The sequence below is a fragment of the Trichomycterus rosablanca genome, chromosome 7 (assembly GCF_030014385.1).
Source record: "Trichomycterus rosablanca isolate fTriRos1 chromosome 7, fTriRos1.hap1, whole genome shotgun sequence".
NCBI classification, from domain to species: Eukaryota; Metazoa; Chordata; class Actinopteri; order Siluriformes; family Trichomycteridae; genus Trichomycterus; species Trichomycterus rosablanca.
In genome coordinates, this window is record NC_085994.1 from 17,371,561 (window position 1) to 17,390,007 (window position 18,447).

Below are 18,447 nucleotides of genomic sequence, written 5' to 3' on the forward strand. Positions count from 1 at the left end.
GTGTTGTCCAGTCGACCGGAAGCAACATCAAGTTTCGAACCGACGAGTTCAGAAACTGCACCAAGATGTATCCGGTGCTGGTGTGCAATATCCCGCTGCGCCATCTGGGTGCTCTATAGATATTTTAATGTAAAAAAAAATCTAACTTATATAAATGTACGTATATATATCCAATCGAGCATCTGGCCTCCATATTCCCCAGATCTCAACCCAGTCAAGCATCTGTGGGATGTGCTGGACAAACAAGTCAGATCCATGGAGGAATCTGCTGCTAACATCTTGGTGCCAGATACCAGCCTCAGGGGTATAGTGGAGTCCATACAATATTAGGAAGGTGGTCATAATGTTATGTCTGATTAGTACAGTGGGGCCAAAAAGTATTTAGTCAGCCACTGATTGTGCAAGTTCTCCTACTTAGAAAGATGAGAGAGGTCTGTAATTTTCATCATAGGTACACTTCAACTATGAGAGACAAAATGAGAAAAAAAAACCAGGAAATCACATTGTAGGATTTTTAAAGAATTTATTTGTAAATTATGGTGGAAAATAAGTATTTGGTCACCCTCAAACAAGCAAGATTTCTGGCTCTCACAGACCTGTAACTTATTCTTTAAGAAGCTCTTCTGTCCTCCACTCGTTACCTGTATTAATGGCACCTGTTTGACCTCGTTATCTGTATAAAAGACACCTGTCCACAGCCTCAAACAGTCAGACTCCAAACTCAACCATGGCCAAGACCAAAGAGCTGGACACCAGGAAGAAAATTGTAGACCTGCACCAGGCTGGGAAGAGTGAATCTACAATAGGCAAGCAGGTTGGTGTGAATAAATCAACAAAGGCTACCATCAGTAACACACTACGCCGAGAGGGACTCAAATGCCAGGCGTGTCCCCCTGCTTAAGCCAGTACATGTCCAGGCCCGTCTGAAGTTTGCCAGAGAGCATATGGATGATCCAGAAGAGGATTGGGAGAATATCATGTGGTCAGATGAAACCAAAATGGAACTTTTTGGTAAAAACTCAACTCGACGTGTTTGGAGGAAGAAGAATGCTGAGTTGAATCCCAAGAACACCATACCTACTGTGAAGCATGGGGGTGGAAACATCATGCTTTGGGGCTGTTTTTCTGCAAAGGGGACAGGACGACTGATCTGTGTTAAGGGAAGAAAGAACGGGGCCATGTATCGTGAGATTTTAAGCCAAAACCTCCTTCCATCAGTGAGAGCATTGAAGATGGAACGTGGCTGGGTCTTCCAGCATGACAATGATCCCAAACACACCGCTCGGGCAACGAAGGAGTGGCTCCGTAAAAAGCATTTCAAGGTCCTGGAGTGGCCTAGCCAGTCTCCAGACCTCAACCCCATAGAAAATTTGTGGAGGGAGTTGAAAGTCCGTGTTGCTCAGCAACAGCCCCAAAACATCACTGCTCTAGAGGAGATCTGCATGGAGGAATGGGCCAAAATACCAGCTACAGTGTGTGCAAACCTGGTGAAGACTTACAGGAAACGTTTAACCTTTGTCATTGCCATCAAAGGTTATGTTACAAAGTATTGAGTTGAACTTTTGTTATTGACCAAATACTTATTTTCCACCATAATTTACAAATAAATTCTTTAAAAATCCTACAACGTGATTTCCTGGATTTTTTTTCTCATTTTGTCTCTCATAGTTGAAGTGTACCTATGATGAAAATTACAGACCTCTCTCATCTTTCTAAGTAGGAGAACCTGCACAATCAGTGGCTGACTAAATACTTTTTGGCCCCATTGTATATATATGTATATACGTATATATATATATATATATATATATATATATATATTTATATATATATATAGTGGTGGAAATAAGTATTTGATCCCCTGCTGATTTTGTAAGTTTACCCCCTTACAAAGACTTGAACAGTCTATAATTTTTATGGAAGGTTTATTTTAACAGAGAGAGACAGAATATCAACAAAAAATCCAGAAAAAAAACATTAAATAAAAGTTATAAATTAATTTGTATTTAATTAAGGGAAATAAGTATTTGATCCCCTACCAACCTGCAAGAATTCTGACCCCCACAGACCGGTTATGTGCACAAAAGGCACACAAATTAGTCCGGTCCCTGTATAAAAGACTCCTGTCACAGAATCAGTTTCTTCCGTTCAAATCTCTCGACCACCATGGGCAAGACCAAAGAGCTATCAAAGGACGTCAGGGACAAGATTGTAGACCTGCACAAGGCTGGAATGGGCTACAAGACCATCAGCAAGAAGCTTGGTGAGAAAGAGATCACTGTTGGTGCGATAATTCGAAAATGGAAGAAATACAAGATCACAGTCAATCACCCTCACTCTGGAGCTCCATGCAAGATCTCACCTCGTGGGGTAAGAATGATTCTGAGAAAGGTGAGGTCAGTCCAGAATTACACGGGAGGAGCTTGTCAATGATCTCAAGGGAGACAGGAGTCTTTTATACAGGGACAGGACTAATTTGTGTGCCTCATGGGCACATAACCGGTCTGTGGGGGTCAGAATTCTTGCTGGTTGGTAGGGGATCAAATACTTATTTCCCTTAATTAAATACAAATTAATTTATAACTTTTATTTAATGTTTTTTTTCTGGATTTTTTGTTGATATTCTGTCTCTCTCTGGTAAAAATAAACCTTCCATAAAAATTATAGACTGTTCAAGTCTTTGTAAACTTACAAAATCAGCAGGGTATCAAATACTTATTTCCCCCACTGTGTGTGTGTGTATATATATATATATATATATATATATATATATATATATATATATATATATATATATATATATGTACAGTGTATCACAAAAGTGAGTACACCCCTCACATTTCTGCAAATATTTTATTATATCTTTTCATGGGACAACACTATAGAAATAAAACTTGGATATAACTTAGAGTAGTCAGTGTACAGCTTGTATAGCAGTGTAGATTTACTGTCTTCTGAAAATAACTCAACACACAGCCATTAATGTCTAAATGGCTGGCAACATAAGTGAGTACACCCCACAGTGAACATGTCCAAATTGTGCCCAAAGTGTCAATATTTTGTGTGACCAGCATTATTATTCAGCACTGCCTTAACCCTCCTGGGCATGGAATTCACCAGAGCTGCACAGGTTGCTACTGGAATCCTCTTCCACTCCTCCATGATGACATCACGGAGCTGGTGGATGTTAGACACCTTGAACTCCTCCACCTTCCACTTGAGGATGCGCCACAGGTGCTCAATTGGGTTTAGTCCATCACCTTTACCTTCAGCTTCCTCAGCAAGGCAGTTGTCATCTTGGAGGTTGTGTTTGGGGTCGTTATCCTGTTGGAAAACTGCCATGAGGCCCAGTTTTCGAAGGGAGGGGATCATGCTCTGTTTCAGAATGTCACAGTACATGTTGGAATTCATGTTTCCCTCAATGAACTGCAGCTCCCCAGTGCCAGCAACACTCATGCAGCCCAAGACCATGATGCTACCACCACCATGCTTGACTGTAGGCAAGATACAGTTGTCTTGGTACTTCTCACCAGGGCGCCGCCACACATGCTGGACACCATCTGAGCCAAACAAGTTGATCTTGGTCTCGTCAGACCACAGGGCATTCCAGTAATACATGTTCTTGGACTGCTTGTCTTCAGCAAACTGTTTGCGGGCTTTCTTGTGCGTCAGCTTCCTTCTGGGATGACGACCATGCAGACCGAGTTGATGCAGTGTGCGGCGTATGGTCCGAGCACTGACAGGCTGACCTCCCACGTCTTCAACCTCTGCAGCAATGCTGGCAGCACTCATGCGTCTATTTTTTAAAGCCAACCTCTGGATATGACGCCGAACACGTGGACTCAACTTCTTTGGTCGACCCTGGCAAAGCCTGTTCCGAGTGGAACCTGTCCTGGAAAACCGCTGTAGGACCTTGGCCACCATGCTGTAGCTCAGTTTCAGGGTGTTAGCAATCTTCTTATAGCCCAGGCCATCTTTGTGGAGAGCAACAATTCTATTTCTCACATCCTCAGAGAGTTCTTTGCCATGAGGTGCCATGTTGAATATCCAGTGGCCAGTATGAGAGAATTGTACCCAAAACACCAAATTTAACAGCCCTGCTCCCCATTTACACCTGGGACCTTGACACATGACACCAGGGAGGGACAACGACACATTTGGGCACAATTTGGACATGTTCACTGTGGGGTGTACTCACTTATGTTGCCAGCTATTTAGACATTAATGGCTGTGTGTTGAGTTATTTTCAGAAGACAGTAAATCTACACTGCTATACAAGCTGTACACTGACTACTCTAAGTTATATCCAAGTTTCATGTCTATAGTGTTGTCCCATGAAAAGATATAATGAAATATTTGCAGAAATGTGAGGGGTGTACTCACTTTTGTGATACACTGTATATATAATTTAACATTTTTAGGCACTTGTTACAACCTAATGGAGCTTTGTTTTGTGGCTGTAGTTAAAGTCAGTATATGGCCAAAGATATGTGGACTCCTGACAATTAGCTTGTTGAATATAATATTTTAAACAGTTGCCAGTTGCCTTAATCTCAAATTGCTAAAAAGTCTTCATTTAAAAAAAAAGCTATTGTAAAATCAGGCATTGATATTGACTAAAAAGGCCTGGCTTGCAGGTCAGGGTTCTGTGCAGGCCTCTGGGGTTCCTCAAACCCTGCCATTATTACATTTCCTTTGTGCACAGAGACACAGTCAGGCTGAAAGAGAAAATGGCATTTTAAAAACTGATGTCACAAAAGTTGGATGCATGTAAGTTGTTTTACAGTATTGATTTTACACCACTTAGCAATAGATGTAGGACAGGTGTCTACATAGTTTTAGCCATATAGTATAAACAACTGTTGAGTTTTAAATCATGGGTCTTTACTATCATTCCCATTGGCAGGATTATCACAATTCCTTTAATTACGGTTGTGAGAAGGTAAAAGAAAGCACAAAATGATATAAAACGATAACATCTATTTATATAATTCAGTTATCAGTACAGATTTAAATAAAATAAAATAAAATCCACTTCAGCATCACACCCGGTGACATTTGGTTACATAGATTCTTATAATTCAGTACCTTTTTCAAAGCACACAAATAAATAATATACATGTGATGTATGATTGGCACTGAACAATGGCTTGGCACAAAATAAAGCAGACATAGCAATGTGTTTGATATTAAGCCCTAGAGTAGTGATAACTGTACACGTTCAGTTCTTATAAAAAAGCTTTTAAATCCTAATGCAGTGATGAAAATGTATTGCGTACCATAGTTAAAAATGTGAGGCTTTGACTAACCCATAAGGCTCTTCAAGAATATTTATAGAAAATGCAGACTTTGTTAAGGATTAAAGTAACTGTACTGTACTCATCCAACAATTATCAGCGACTGTTGATTATCATCAATGGCACCCGGTATCAAGAAAAATGGCTTGTGCAAATGAAAAATCACCTGGGACTAGTGTTGTTTTTGGATGACCACTAAATCTGAATGAATCTCAGATGCAAAGTTAACAGTTCAGAGTTATGATGCATCACAGCTGGGTGATATAATGTGTGATCAACCTGTGTACAAAAATAGAGAAGACTATTCTATTGAAAACGGGGCCTAATAACAATACAGTCACCTCAAAAATTGGCCAAGGTTCTCATCATTCAGTTAATTTCTTTTATCTAAATCAAATAGTTTCTTATAAATATTTTTGGATGTCTGCAACAGTTTTTGTTCAACTATTTCAAAACATAGTTCAAATACATATTTGTACTTTCTATACAAAAAGTATGGGATTTTGAATACTGTCACAGAACTGACTCGTCGTTAAGCCTGTAGTATTCAACTCCCACATGTGTCCCATCTGTACATATTGGCACATATTGGCATTATTGGCACGTAGTTCTGAAAAGTCTGTTCACCTCTTTAACAGCAGACCATCTTGAAAACAGCTCTCCATACACATACACGTCCATAATGGCAGCGATTCTCCCCAAGACGTCTACACATACAATTATATATGAATATAATATTAAGTATAGTGCATCACCTCTAAGTAACCAGAAGTCTATTAAAAATGATCTGGAGTGGCAACCATAGCACGTCCCTTTTGCAATCCGCTTACAAAAATAAACATCTTCATTTCCAGGGAGATCCATAATTTATACAAAACAGTGTATTGTTCCTGCTCCTCTGCAATTATTGGGTACGTCGTTTTGTCATTTTCCTCCGTATTCGGGAAGTCAAGGGTTTCCAATCGGATTCTGTAATTAGAAAAATAAAAAGTTAAAATTGAGACATGAAATCACAAGCACTTTCCAGCTAGCAATCATTTAATTAAGTTCCATTTGATCCGCTAATCACCACAAACAAGAAACTCCACAAAATACCATCTAATTATGAAATGCTTCTTAATTATATACCCCAATACTAATCATGAAATCAGAATCTTTTCAACTTATTAATGTTTGACTTTAAAACATCCAATACAACAAAATAACATCTAATTTTAACAGCATGACTCAGTGAAGCTCAGTGCAGCTTTAGTCTGCAAAAATATTTTACTGTAGTTGTGTATAACTGGGAACCAACTGAGGAATTAAGCATACCAAGGTCCTATTCAAGGAAGTTGCAGTGTCCAACAGGTAGTGAAAGACCCTTAGCAGGAGATCTCAAACCATTTATCCGACACAAAGGCCACAGGGATTAGCTGCCTTTCAGTTGGCGATGGTCTGGAAAAAAACACAAACAAGAGGTGGAACTTAGGTTCAGCACACAAGTAAACAGCCTTGCGTGTTCTGTTTTGGATACTGAAAGATGTGGTAAAATTGTATTACGTTAACCTAAAAAAAGGCTTCTTCTGTATGAAATTGTAACTTTCGTCATAGAAACTGATTTGTTGACAGACTTCACAAAAAAATCCTACAATATGCTTTCTTAGACTTAGACTGAAATACACCGATTAGGCATAACATTATGACCACCTTCCTAATATTGTGTTGGTCCCACTTTTGCTGCCAAAACAGCCCTGACCCGTCGAGGCATAGACTCCACTAGACCCCTGAAGGTGTGCTGTGGTATCTGGCACTAATATGTTGGCAGCAGACTCTTTAACTCCTGTAAGTTGTGAGGTGGGGCCTCCGTGGATCGGACTTGTTTGTCCAGCACATCCCACAAATGCTCGATTGGATTGAGATCTGGGGAATTTGGAGGCCAAGTCAACACCTCAAACCCGTTGTTGTGCTCCCCAAAGCATTCCTGAACCCTTTTTGCTTTGTGGCAGGGCGCATTATCCTGCTGAAAGAGGCCACAGCCATCAGGGAATACTGTTTCCATGAAAGGGTGGACATGGTCTGCAACAATGCTTAGGTAGGTGGTACGTGTCAAAGTAACATCCACATGGATGGCAGGACCTAGGGTTTCCCAGTTGAATTATGGGATAGATTATCGGACAGTGTGCATCGTTTGCATACTCAAAAATGGCTGCCCCAGCAGTAGGTCATCCAGGTACTTTTCACGTACTGGAAGTATGCGATTTCGGACGCAGCTATCAACTTTGAGGATAAAATGTTCACTTGCTGCTTAATACATGCCACCCACTAACAGGTGCAGTGATGAAGAGATAATCAGTGTTATTCACTTGGTCAGTAGTCATAATGTTATGCCTTGTCGATGTAAGTGTTAGTAATGTCAATACTTCATGGTTTAAAACAATGGTGGAAAGTTTTCATGTGTAACAAACACACAGTAGTGAGTAAGTGAAAGTGCACCTTTGGTAAGATCTTCTGCACAATGTAACATGGTACTAAAAACCATCGATTATAAACTTTAGATTTTTGTAATTGTTGTAATTTTTACCATTCTAGTTAATTCCAATTTCCTGATTCCATAACTATGCCTGCAGTCACCATGGGCTTATTTTTACCCATTAAAGGCAGGGTCTCACACCTATCCTGTACTGAAAGACTTTTTGAGTTCCCCACCTTGACCAGCCAGCAGAGGCCTCCCTCCCTCAGACATAGCCAACTGTGTCTAAACGGTAGGTTAGCACAACTAACCATGGTTCCATCCAGGCACACGAGATGCATTCATCAGTAACAGTATAACAGTAGGTGTAATTTTTCATTTTGGATTTTAAATTATAGTTTTGACACAATACCTTCAGCCGATACCCTCAACAAGTATCACACAACATGATAAATAAATGAATTAAATTCTCTAATGCATCAAGAAAATAAAACGATATAACAAACACCAAACCAGATTCCTAATCCTATATTTCATACTCCTGCACTTCAATCAAGTAAAGCTATGAAATACTCATTTTTAATTCTGTCTAGTACAGTATTCAGTATGCTGTATCTGTATCCAATGGTTTTATACACAGACTAACTAATCTTGTCAGCTGAGCAGCAGAACTAAGGCTGCACCCGTGATGGTAGCAAAAAGCACCTTACAGCATCAAATCACCACCACATCAGCTTGAACATATCTACTCCATTCACTTCAAAAAGAAATAAAACCACAATTCTAACAGGGGTATCCAGGTCATACAGAGACTGAATCTTGACAGTGGGAGTAGTAAATCCAGCAAAAAAGCTCTAAAATTAAATTAGTCACATTACAGGGAAGTTTTTATATATTTATATATTTTATATGTTTTATTCCTGTGCTACAATGCATTAAAATTGAACCTTTCCAAAGCTAGTACAGATTGGTTCTGACAACTCCACCCTGATTGTACATTGCAAAAAAAGATCTGGTTGTCAAATCTGACAACAAACTGACAACCTTAGCATACAATACAATACTCAATAACGTATTTCCTGAGTTTTTAAAAAGGCATTATCTTTGCACAACTCTGATTAATCATTAGTTTAAGATGATAAATATTCAACATATATTTAGATTTCAACCTTTATTAAAACCTGTAGCCTTATTTTGAGCTTTTACAACCTTAAAGTTTCTAAATTGAAAACACAAAAAGTGTGATCTAGTTCAGTGGTCCCCAACCACCGGGCCGTGGACCGTTACCAGTCTGTGGGTCATTTCTTACCGGGCCGCACAGAAAGAATAAATAATTAGGGATCGCTACAAGAGCAATTAAATTTCCAATACTCTTCGGGTGTTATTGTCCCCAATTACCACTAGGTGGGAGCAGCGTCTTGTTGCAGCACCCCGCCGGTCTGTGAAATTATATCTTATATGAAACCGGTCCGTGGTGCAAAAAAGGTTGGGGACCGCTGATTTAGCTGACATCCTAATCTATTGAGAAATGTTATCATTGTGTAAGCTATTATTATTTTAAAAGGTGTGCATTGTGTTTTGTTTTTGTACTGCTTCACTAGCCAGTGACCTGGTCCTCCAAACCTCACCTCTGGTCACTGAAAAAAATCTGATTCTATTGTCACCTGGAAAATTAAGAATACAACCTTGGCCACCCAACAATCAATTGCAATTTATGCACACTTCTTTACATCTTGTCAATAGACATCCTACTTGCTTTTAGGGGGTGGGAGAAAACCAGTGTACCCGAAGACATAAAGAACATGTGAAATTGAAGAGTGGTTGCTGGAAAACATGAGACTTGTGGATCTGTGTTTGACAGTTAGGTTTAGGAGGAAACCCACGCAGAAACAGGGAGAACATGCAAAGTCCACACAGAAAGGACCCAGGCCCTATTTGCTGGGAAGTGACAGCGCTACCCACTGCACCAACATGCCACCTAGGCACATTATGAAATTTTTATTTTATTTTTATTTATTTATTTATTCATTTATGCATTTAAAAAAAATCTAAATATTCTCAATTTCTTTGTGCACTCTGGCAGCCCATGCTGGCTGCATGCATAGTGCCCACGCAGGCCAAGCACACTTGTAAAGCAACATTTACACCCTGGACAGCAGCGGATTCTCGCAAAGACCCTAAGCAAGAACTAAGAACTCTTCATATATATTTTTGGCCACTCATGCAGGCACCTCAACCAGACAGTAGGAGTCAATTCAAAAGGGGTTATCCCACATCCAACCATTCTTTCCTCAGAGACAGCAACTGTGTGTGGTAAATGCCTTGCCAGGACAGTTTCACTGCCAAGACTTAAACTTGAGACGCCAGTGTGGATCATATTGGACTGCTATGCTATGCTGCTTTGTCATGCAGCGTGAAGACTTTTTTTTGTTTTTTTTTGTTTTTTGGATACCTGTGGACCTTTGTATACCTTGATTCAGACCCGACCTTGCCTTTTGTCACTGTCAGTACAGAGTTTGACATACGACCTCACAACAACATGCAGAAAGTGCTAAATAATAATAATAGGGCGCCCAGGTGGCGCAGCAGGATATTCCGCTAATGCACCAGCACCAAGTTTCTGAACTCCTGGGTTCGAGGCTCGGTGTTGCCACCGGTCAGCTGGGCGCCATCTGGTGGGCATAATTGGCAGTGCCTGCAGCAGATACAAATTGGTCACCGTATCTGCAGGGTGGGGACCGGACTGTATGTGGGTGGGTGGGTCTTCATACACTGTGTAAGGACCCTGATTGGTAGAAGAGACGCCCATGCAGGAAGCACGAAGAAGAGGAGGGCTGTACACGTGTAAAGAAGGTGTGGGCAGCGGCGTGCTCTCCTTGGATGCAAATCTGGAGTCTGTCAGCAGTGGAAGACAAATTGGATGCGCTAAATCAGGAGGAAAATGCATTTAAAAAAAAATATTGTCATTTGTAGCTGTAACGTTATGAGATAATGCTTGACAATATAAACCTTGGTTACTCACTGATACTGCAACTTGCATCATCCTCTCAGACCTAACATAACATGAGAGTAAAATATAGCTAAACTGCAGATTCAAATTCTGCATTATTTGTATTCCCATTATGATCCAATTCTGACTAGAGGCAAAGTCCATAAACGAATTTGGATTCCACCACTGAAATCAGAGCTTTTATCATATGAAATCTTAAATCCATGCTATGACTTGGGGCAATACTCTGAGAAAAGAATAAAAAAAGAATTATAATATTTTGAATTGCGTTACATTGGGGAATACAATCTGCTCAGTCACGCACACTTTTCAGAGTGAGTGCCTGCCTATGATATTTACCAGAAAATGTGGTTTACAGCAAGGGGTTTCAGCCTGGGGGAATCTAATGGGGTGAGCATTAATGAAATACTTATATGTTATATGCAAAAGCAAGTAAACAACATTAAGAGAACTTCAGTGTGTAACTTTAGTGTGTTTTTTTTTTCTTCCACCCCTATAAACGGGACAGAACATAGTAATAATAACACTTGAGTACACAGCAAAATAACTAGTCTAATTCTGCTTGGTAGGTAGTCTCAGTGTGGTTCCAAATAACCCTGATTAGGTGGTCTTAGTCTGGTTCCAAGTAACCCCTGGAATCCTGGTTCCAAAAATCCTGATTGGATCCAAATACAGGAAGCATTAATGTATTTTTAAACTAAACATGAACTTGAACAAAGACATGGTCATTATTATAAAGTTGGTCCCTCTTTTGTACCTGAAACAGGTCTGGCTTGTAATTAGTGTGGCTGCAGAAGCCAGTATACACCGATCAGCCATAACATTAAAACCACCTCCTTGTTTCTACACTCACTGTCCATTTTATCAGCTCCACTTACCATATAGAAGCACTTTGTAGTTCTACAATTACTGACTGTAGTCCATCTGTTTCTCTGCACGCTTTGTTAGCCCCCTTTCGTGCTGTTCTTTAATGGTCAGGACTCTCCCAGGACCACTACAGAGCAGGTATTATTTAGGTGGTGGATCATTCTCAGCACTGCAGTGACACTGACATGGTGATGGTGTGTTAGTGTGTGTTGTGCTGGTATGAGTGGATAAGACACAGCAGTGCTGATGGACTTGTTAAACACCTCACTGTCACTGCTGGACTGAGAATAGTCCACCAACCAAAAATATATCCAGCCAACAGCGCCCCATGAACAGCGTGACCACTGATGAAGGTCTATAAGACGACCAACTCAAACAGCAGCAATAGATGAGTGATCATCTCTGACTTTACATTTAAAAGGTGAACCAACTAGGTAGGAGTGTCTAATAGAGTGGACAGTGAGTGGACACAGTATTTAAAAACTCCAGCAGCGCTGCTGTGTCTGATCCACTCATACCAGCACAACATACACTAACACACCAACACCATGTCATTGTCACTGCAGTGCTGAGAACCCACCACCCACATAATACCTACTCTGTGGGGGTCCTGTGGGGGTCCTGACCATTGAAGAACCGGGTGAATGCAGGCTAATAAGATATGTAGAGAAATAGATGAACTACAGTCAGTAATTGTAGAACTACAAAGTGCTTCTATATGGTAAGTGGAGCTGATAAAATGGACAGTGAGTGGTTTTAATGTTATGGCTGATCAGTGTACTGTATAATAATAATAATAATAATAATAACATTAATTCCACTTTGAGAAGCAGTGGGCTCTTACCTGTTCCCATTGTAAGTAGACTTGTAAGTGGGGGTGTGCTGGATCATCTCGTCCGTATAGACGGGCACGGCGGTGCGCACACACTCGTGAGAGCAATGTAAACTGTCGTTGTAGGCGGTGAAAATGTCCACCTTGCTTGGCACACGAGTTGAGGTGAAGTCAGTCAGATTCTGGCAGCTCTCCTCCTGCTGGTTGATCTTCCTCTGGTGGCTAGTGTGGCGGCCATTCACCGACTGTGCACAGCTACAAAAACACGCACCAAATTCACAAAACCAACATAAAATCATACCTTGAACCCCCATGTTTGCCTTACACATAACATATTCAGGGGAAACAGACAGAAAAAGAGCTCTGCACACAGGTACAGGTACAGAAATGTATGCAGTGGTGTATAAAGTACCTGAAGTCCATACTTGAGTAAAAGTACAAGTATCTTACCAGAAATTTACTTTGATAGAAGTAAAAGTCACCTTTTAAAATATTACTTGAGTAAAAGTCAAAAAGTATCTGATGTTTAATGTACTTAAGTATCAAAAGTATCTGATATTAAATGTACTTAAGTATTAAAAGTAGAAGTAAAAGTAAATGCTGTTAGTATAAACTGAAGCGGTCAGAATTTTGCAAAATATGAAGATTGTTCTTTTAAGCCTGTAAACCACCTTAACAGTGGAGCCGACCTTCCATCTACAGAAAATCCAGGTCTTCAAAACATAAGAATTAATAGAATGAAATACATTTTATTCCTTTATCTGAACATATCCAACTTTTTTGGAATGTGTTGTAGCTTAAAATGTATGTTTATGTATGTTAAGAGTTTAAATGAAGTTAACCAGACAAAACATGAAATATTTTGGGTTACGATGGAATAAGAGTCGATGTAAATGTAAGAAACACTGCATTCATTTCATTTGCATTTTCTATACTGTCCCAATTTTTTGATTTGAGTAGTACATTCAAATCATAGATATATATCAGCTCAAGAGAGTTTAACAAAACGTGTGGCATTTTTAACCCTTTAATGTTCTGCTCAACTATTAGTTTTAATCGAAATATTTGGGTAAAAATAAGCTGTATTTAAATAATCTTGTTTGGGTCGTATCTACTCCCTGACTGGCATGTTTTAAACTACAAAATATTGGTATTCTTATCTTAAGAAAACATTGTTTCTAACTATAAGCAGCAGCTGAAAAATCATCCATGAAAAGTTGGAAAAGTTGAAAACTAGGAAAAGCAAAGAAATACTTTTTTTTAAACATAATTTTCTTGTTAAGACCATTAAAGGGTTAAAGACGTGCATTTTGACGAGCAGAAATGAGATGAAGAAATATTAGTCGGCAGGTGAGTTTTTATAAATCGACATTTCTTCATGAGTTTTGCACTGCATTAATTCCAAACAAATTTAGTGAAACGTTATATCTGTGGTTCGAATATAATCAAAAATGTAAGCTAGATATCTGAACAATGTTAATGTTAATAATAAGAAATAAAAAAACAATGGTGCGGCAAATTTACTTTGTTAATCATGAACTTACATCAGCGTGTTAAACAGGGAGCTTCTGATATGCCGATATTTTCGTGTCTTTGGGTGAACGACGCCCTTCACTTTGTTTGCACATGCGCATTAATGTGTTTAACCACCGATCTAACTTTCAAGCGCAGATTCGCCAAACCTGCTGCAGTCTGTCACACATCTCACATGATTTAGCTTATTTATTATTATTATTTTGTTGTAACGAGTAACGAATATGCATACGTCAAATGTATCGGAGTAAAAGTACACACTTTCTTTAGAAAATGTAGTGGAGTAAAAGTGAAAGTTGCCGAAAATTTTTATACTCCAGTAAAGTACAGATACTCCAAAAAACTACTTAAGTACTGTAACGAAGTATTATTACTTCGTTACTATACACCACTGAATGTATGTATGGTTAGCCCTTGTTTACTGAGTTTGAGAAGTGATAGAAAGACAGAATGGAGGATGTAGACATTAAAAAAACATTGATGTTAATATCACAATTATGTCAAAAAAAGAATCTTTCCTACCAGTTTTTAAGGACTAGTGTTGTGATCAAGGCTGCGATGACCATTATAAGGGAAACAGTGATAGTGATGATCTGATGGACAGCCAGACCTGCAACAACACAAAAATCCACAATCAAGTTCAATTACCAAAATTTAATAATAAAATGCATCCACATATAAAATATATGTAGCAACATATTAAAATATAGAACACAGTGATTGTTGATTGATGTACCTATACAATAGACACTTTATTAAAAATACCATACTTATAATGTGTTAGACACTCACTTTGCTTTCAGAACTGGCATCAGTTTCACATGGAATTGAAAACATTCCACTATGACTTTAATTCATGTTGACATGAATGCATCAGTAACTGCTAAAGATTTGTCTGCTGCATACACGGACCAGGCATAACATCATGACCACTGACAGGTGAAGTGAATAACACTGATTATCTCTTCATCACGGCACCTGTTAGTGGGTGGGATATATTAGGCAGCAAGTGAACATTTTATCCTCAAAGTTGATGTGTTAGAAGCAGGACAAATGGACAAGCATAAGCGTCCTTGGGTATTGTGAAAGGCGCTATATAAGTCCAACTTATTATTATTATTATTATTATAAGGAGTTGAGCGAGTTTAAAAGGGCCAAATTGTGATGGCTAGACGACTGGGTCAGAGCATCTCTAAAACTGCAGCTCTTGTGGGGTGTTCCCGGTCTGCGGTGGTCAGTATCTATCAAAACTGGTTCCAGAAAGAAACAGTGGTAAACCGGCGACAAGGTAATGGCTCATTGATGCATGTGTGGAGCGAAGGCTGGCCAGTGTGGTCCGATCCAACAGACGAGCTACTGTAGCTCAAATTGCTGAAAAACTTAATGCTGGCTCTGATAGAAAGGTGTCAGAATACACAGTGCATCACAGTTTGTTGCGTATGGGGCAGCAAAAGGGGGGGCAACACAATATTGGAAAGGTGGTCATAATGTTAAATCACCTTGTTTACCACACCTCATCAAAAAGGTAGATTTTTATTCATTCCATGTTGTCACCCTGATGTGCTGAGCTCTAATATTTTAACAGAAATTAATGTTCATCTAGTCTAAAACAATCCTGAAAATCAACAGAACCAACCACATCAATAAAGTTTCAGTTTGTTCCTCTGACATTTACACTCATTTACATTTTAAGCATTTAGCAGACGCTTTTATCCAAAGCGACTTACACAATGAGCAATTGAGGATTAAGGGCCTTGCTTAGGGACCCAACAGTGGCAACTTGGTGGTGGCGGGGCTTGAACCGGGAACCTTCTGCTTACTAGTCCAGTACCTTAACCACCGAGCTATCACTGGCCCTATTCAGGCCACACTCTTCACAAGCTATTCACAAGCTATTCACAAATCACTGCAAGTGACAGGTAAGCTGTGCAAGACTCTTAAGCCTCTACATTCTCTGTTAGTAATCTTGCAATAAACCAATAAATACCATAAACTGTTGGCTTTACAGAGATTGAAGTGCCCCAGTGACTGCAGAGCTGACCCATGCAAACCCAGACTCTAAATGAAGCGGAGAAGTCCCAAATGAGGTTACGTTCAACATAACAAGATTTGACACATCCAGTTTGACATAATCGGCCTACACAATAGCATTAGCAGGGTGCTGTGGAATGATAGCAGCTGCCATGGAGCGCTATATTTTCATAAGTATGCTTCTGAAGCAGTAATACACTCAGTGACCTGATGACACCTGGCACAAACACTTGGCAAATTGAGCATGGGAAAAGTCTAACAGTGGTCCACTGACCAGGAATCATCAATAATGTTTTTATAATCTGTAAACAGATAGTCTGATTGTTGGTTTCACATTTTGTACTGTAAAATATGTGATTTGCTTGTGAATATGAACATGTATAATATTAGGGTTATACTGTATATACAGTATAGCCACACAGTAGAAGTAAAGATGTGGATTTAAAATAAAAGCATGTGCTTGTTATACAATACTCAGAAATAGTGTTAGCAGGTCTCTAGAGATTAACCCTAGTGCTTTACCACCTCTCTATTTAGGATTAAGCCTGGACACTTTACTATTGTGTAGGAGGAACATCTCATATAAAATATTTTATATAAATATGAACTTAAACAGTCATTCAAAGTCACTTCTCTGTATTGCATACCAGAGATCAAAAGGCTTATCTTTAGCAATGTGACTCAGTCTCGGCCAAATGCAAAACAGAGAGCCCCTGTCATAAACTGTGTGTTTACAGTGTGATAGGGGTTACTGACATGCAGGGGAAATAACTTAGATTCACAGTGACGGGTGCTGAGTGCTCGCTGCTGGCTCACATCCCTGCCATCACTGCTTTTCTCTGCCTTTCTCTGCATTAGGACAGAGTCACCTACTTTAAGTAAAAAATAAACTGAGTTACAAGCCAGATAGAGTTTCATAATAAAAAAAACTCAAGGCATTATTTCCAAGCCTTGGGTAGGATTCTTCTTTTTCAATAAGCAGGTTGATCAATTTTAGTAAACGTGGCAGTCCAGTACACGTCAAACTGTTTGCATTATTCAATATGGTGTAATAGAAGCCATGCATCAACTGCATGAACAGGGACCCAAACAGTTTCGCTGAGGCATCTGTTCTCATATAGACAATGGATCTTCATCATATTATTGTCTTTATTGAGTTTACAAGTCTTACTTGAGTCTATGTGTCTGTCTAGATGCAGCATTCAGCTGAGGGCTGGACAGTATGGTCACTGTGTGTGTGGAAATGAATGATTCAGCATTTATTGCCCTGTTCCCTACAATAAAAGTCCTATTTGTTCTGTTTTACCAATTACAGAAGTACATCCAGTAAGCAGATTTTTATCATCAGAATGATGAAGAGAGCCGGGTTTCACAAGTTTTCTTTTCCTAATGACATTCTGTCTTTGTTGCTGTTCTTTTGGTAATGTATTGTTAGCACTACTCCCTTATTTATTTATAATGATTTTAGTACTTTTGTTAATTAGCACTGCAAATGTGGCATAGCCATTCAATGGATTTATGTGTGTAAGCTGCATATACTCACATATACAGTGGCACCTTGAAACTCAATGTCAATTGGTTCTGGGAGTGGTTCTGGGAGTTTAAAAGGTGTTGAGTTTTAAGGCATTTTTTCCCCATAAGGATGTATGGAAAGCCTGTTAATGTGTTCCATGGTCCCGTTTAACTGCATATATTTTAGGCTAATGTAAAATAAAGGGGTTGTTTTTGAAATTTATACACTTAAAATAACACAAGTAAAATATAAAAACACTAAAATACAATTAAAAATCAATCAAAAATACAATAAAACCTGCTCTTTACCTTTACTTCTTTATTGTTTTCCTATACTTCTTAATTAGTGGAGAGAACAAATGAGCAGTAATAATTAAGAGAAGTTTAGTGTTTCTGTCATTCTTTTAATACATTAAGTCACATTTTTTTTTTAATGATAAGCATTTTAGACTCTCTCGGAAAAGCTGATCCTTACAATTTCTCAGCACCCCGGGCTGTAACACAAGTTTAAAAGTGAAACAGGTGGAAAATTCAGCTAAACACAGATACATGTGGAGCTTTCAGAGTAAATTTGACGATTATTCCACACAAATGCAGATTCGTCTCATATTTGCATGATGTTTTACCGCACTGCTCAAGCCAAGCGCTGAGCAAAGCAGTAGTCGCACACATGTTAAGTGAAACGTTAAGTTTAAGGGTACAAATTTCTCGATGAAGAGCATTGAGTTTCAAAGATTTTGAGTACCACTGTACAGTAAAAACATTTTTAATCCATCTAAAGAGAATAAGAAGTAGTAACTGTAAGTTTAAATTAAGTAAATGGCACTGTGTAAAAAACTTTAAAGGCACATACCATGTGCGGGATTATAGGCGAGAGATCTTAGAAGCAGCAGCAAGTGATCCCAGACTAGAC

The 18,447-nt window shown here is 39.1% G+C and overlaps 1 protein-coding gene across 1 annotated transcript in view; it reads right to left on the reverse strand.

The window, feature by feature from the left end:
• Positions 1-5,727: 5,727 nt before the first annotated feature.
• Positions 5,728-18,447, reverse strand: part of ajap1 (adherens junctions associated protein 1) — a 41,651-nt gene continuing 28,931 nt past the window's right edge. The window contains exons 2-5 of the mRNA XM_062998452.1: positions 14,514-14,601; positions 12,471-12,713; positions 6,612-6,734; positions 5,728-6,266 (exon numbers count right to left, since the gene is read on the reverse strand). Of these exons, the coding sequence (XP_062854522.1) occupies positions 6,662-6,734; positions 12,471-12,713; positions 14,514-14,601 (404 nt within the window). The 3' untranslated portion in view covers positions 5,728-6,266; positions 6,612-6,661. The remainder of the gene's footprint in view (positions 6,267-6,611; positions 6,735-12,470; positions 12,714-14,513; positions 14,602-18,447) is intronic.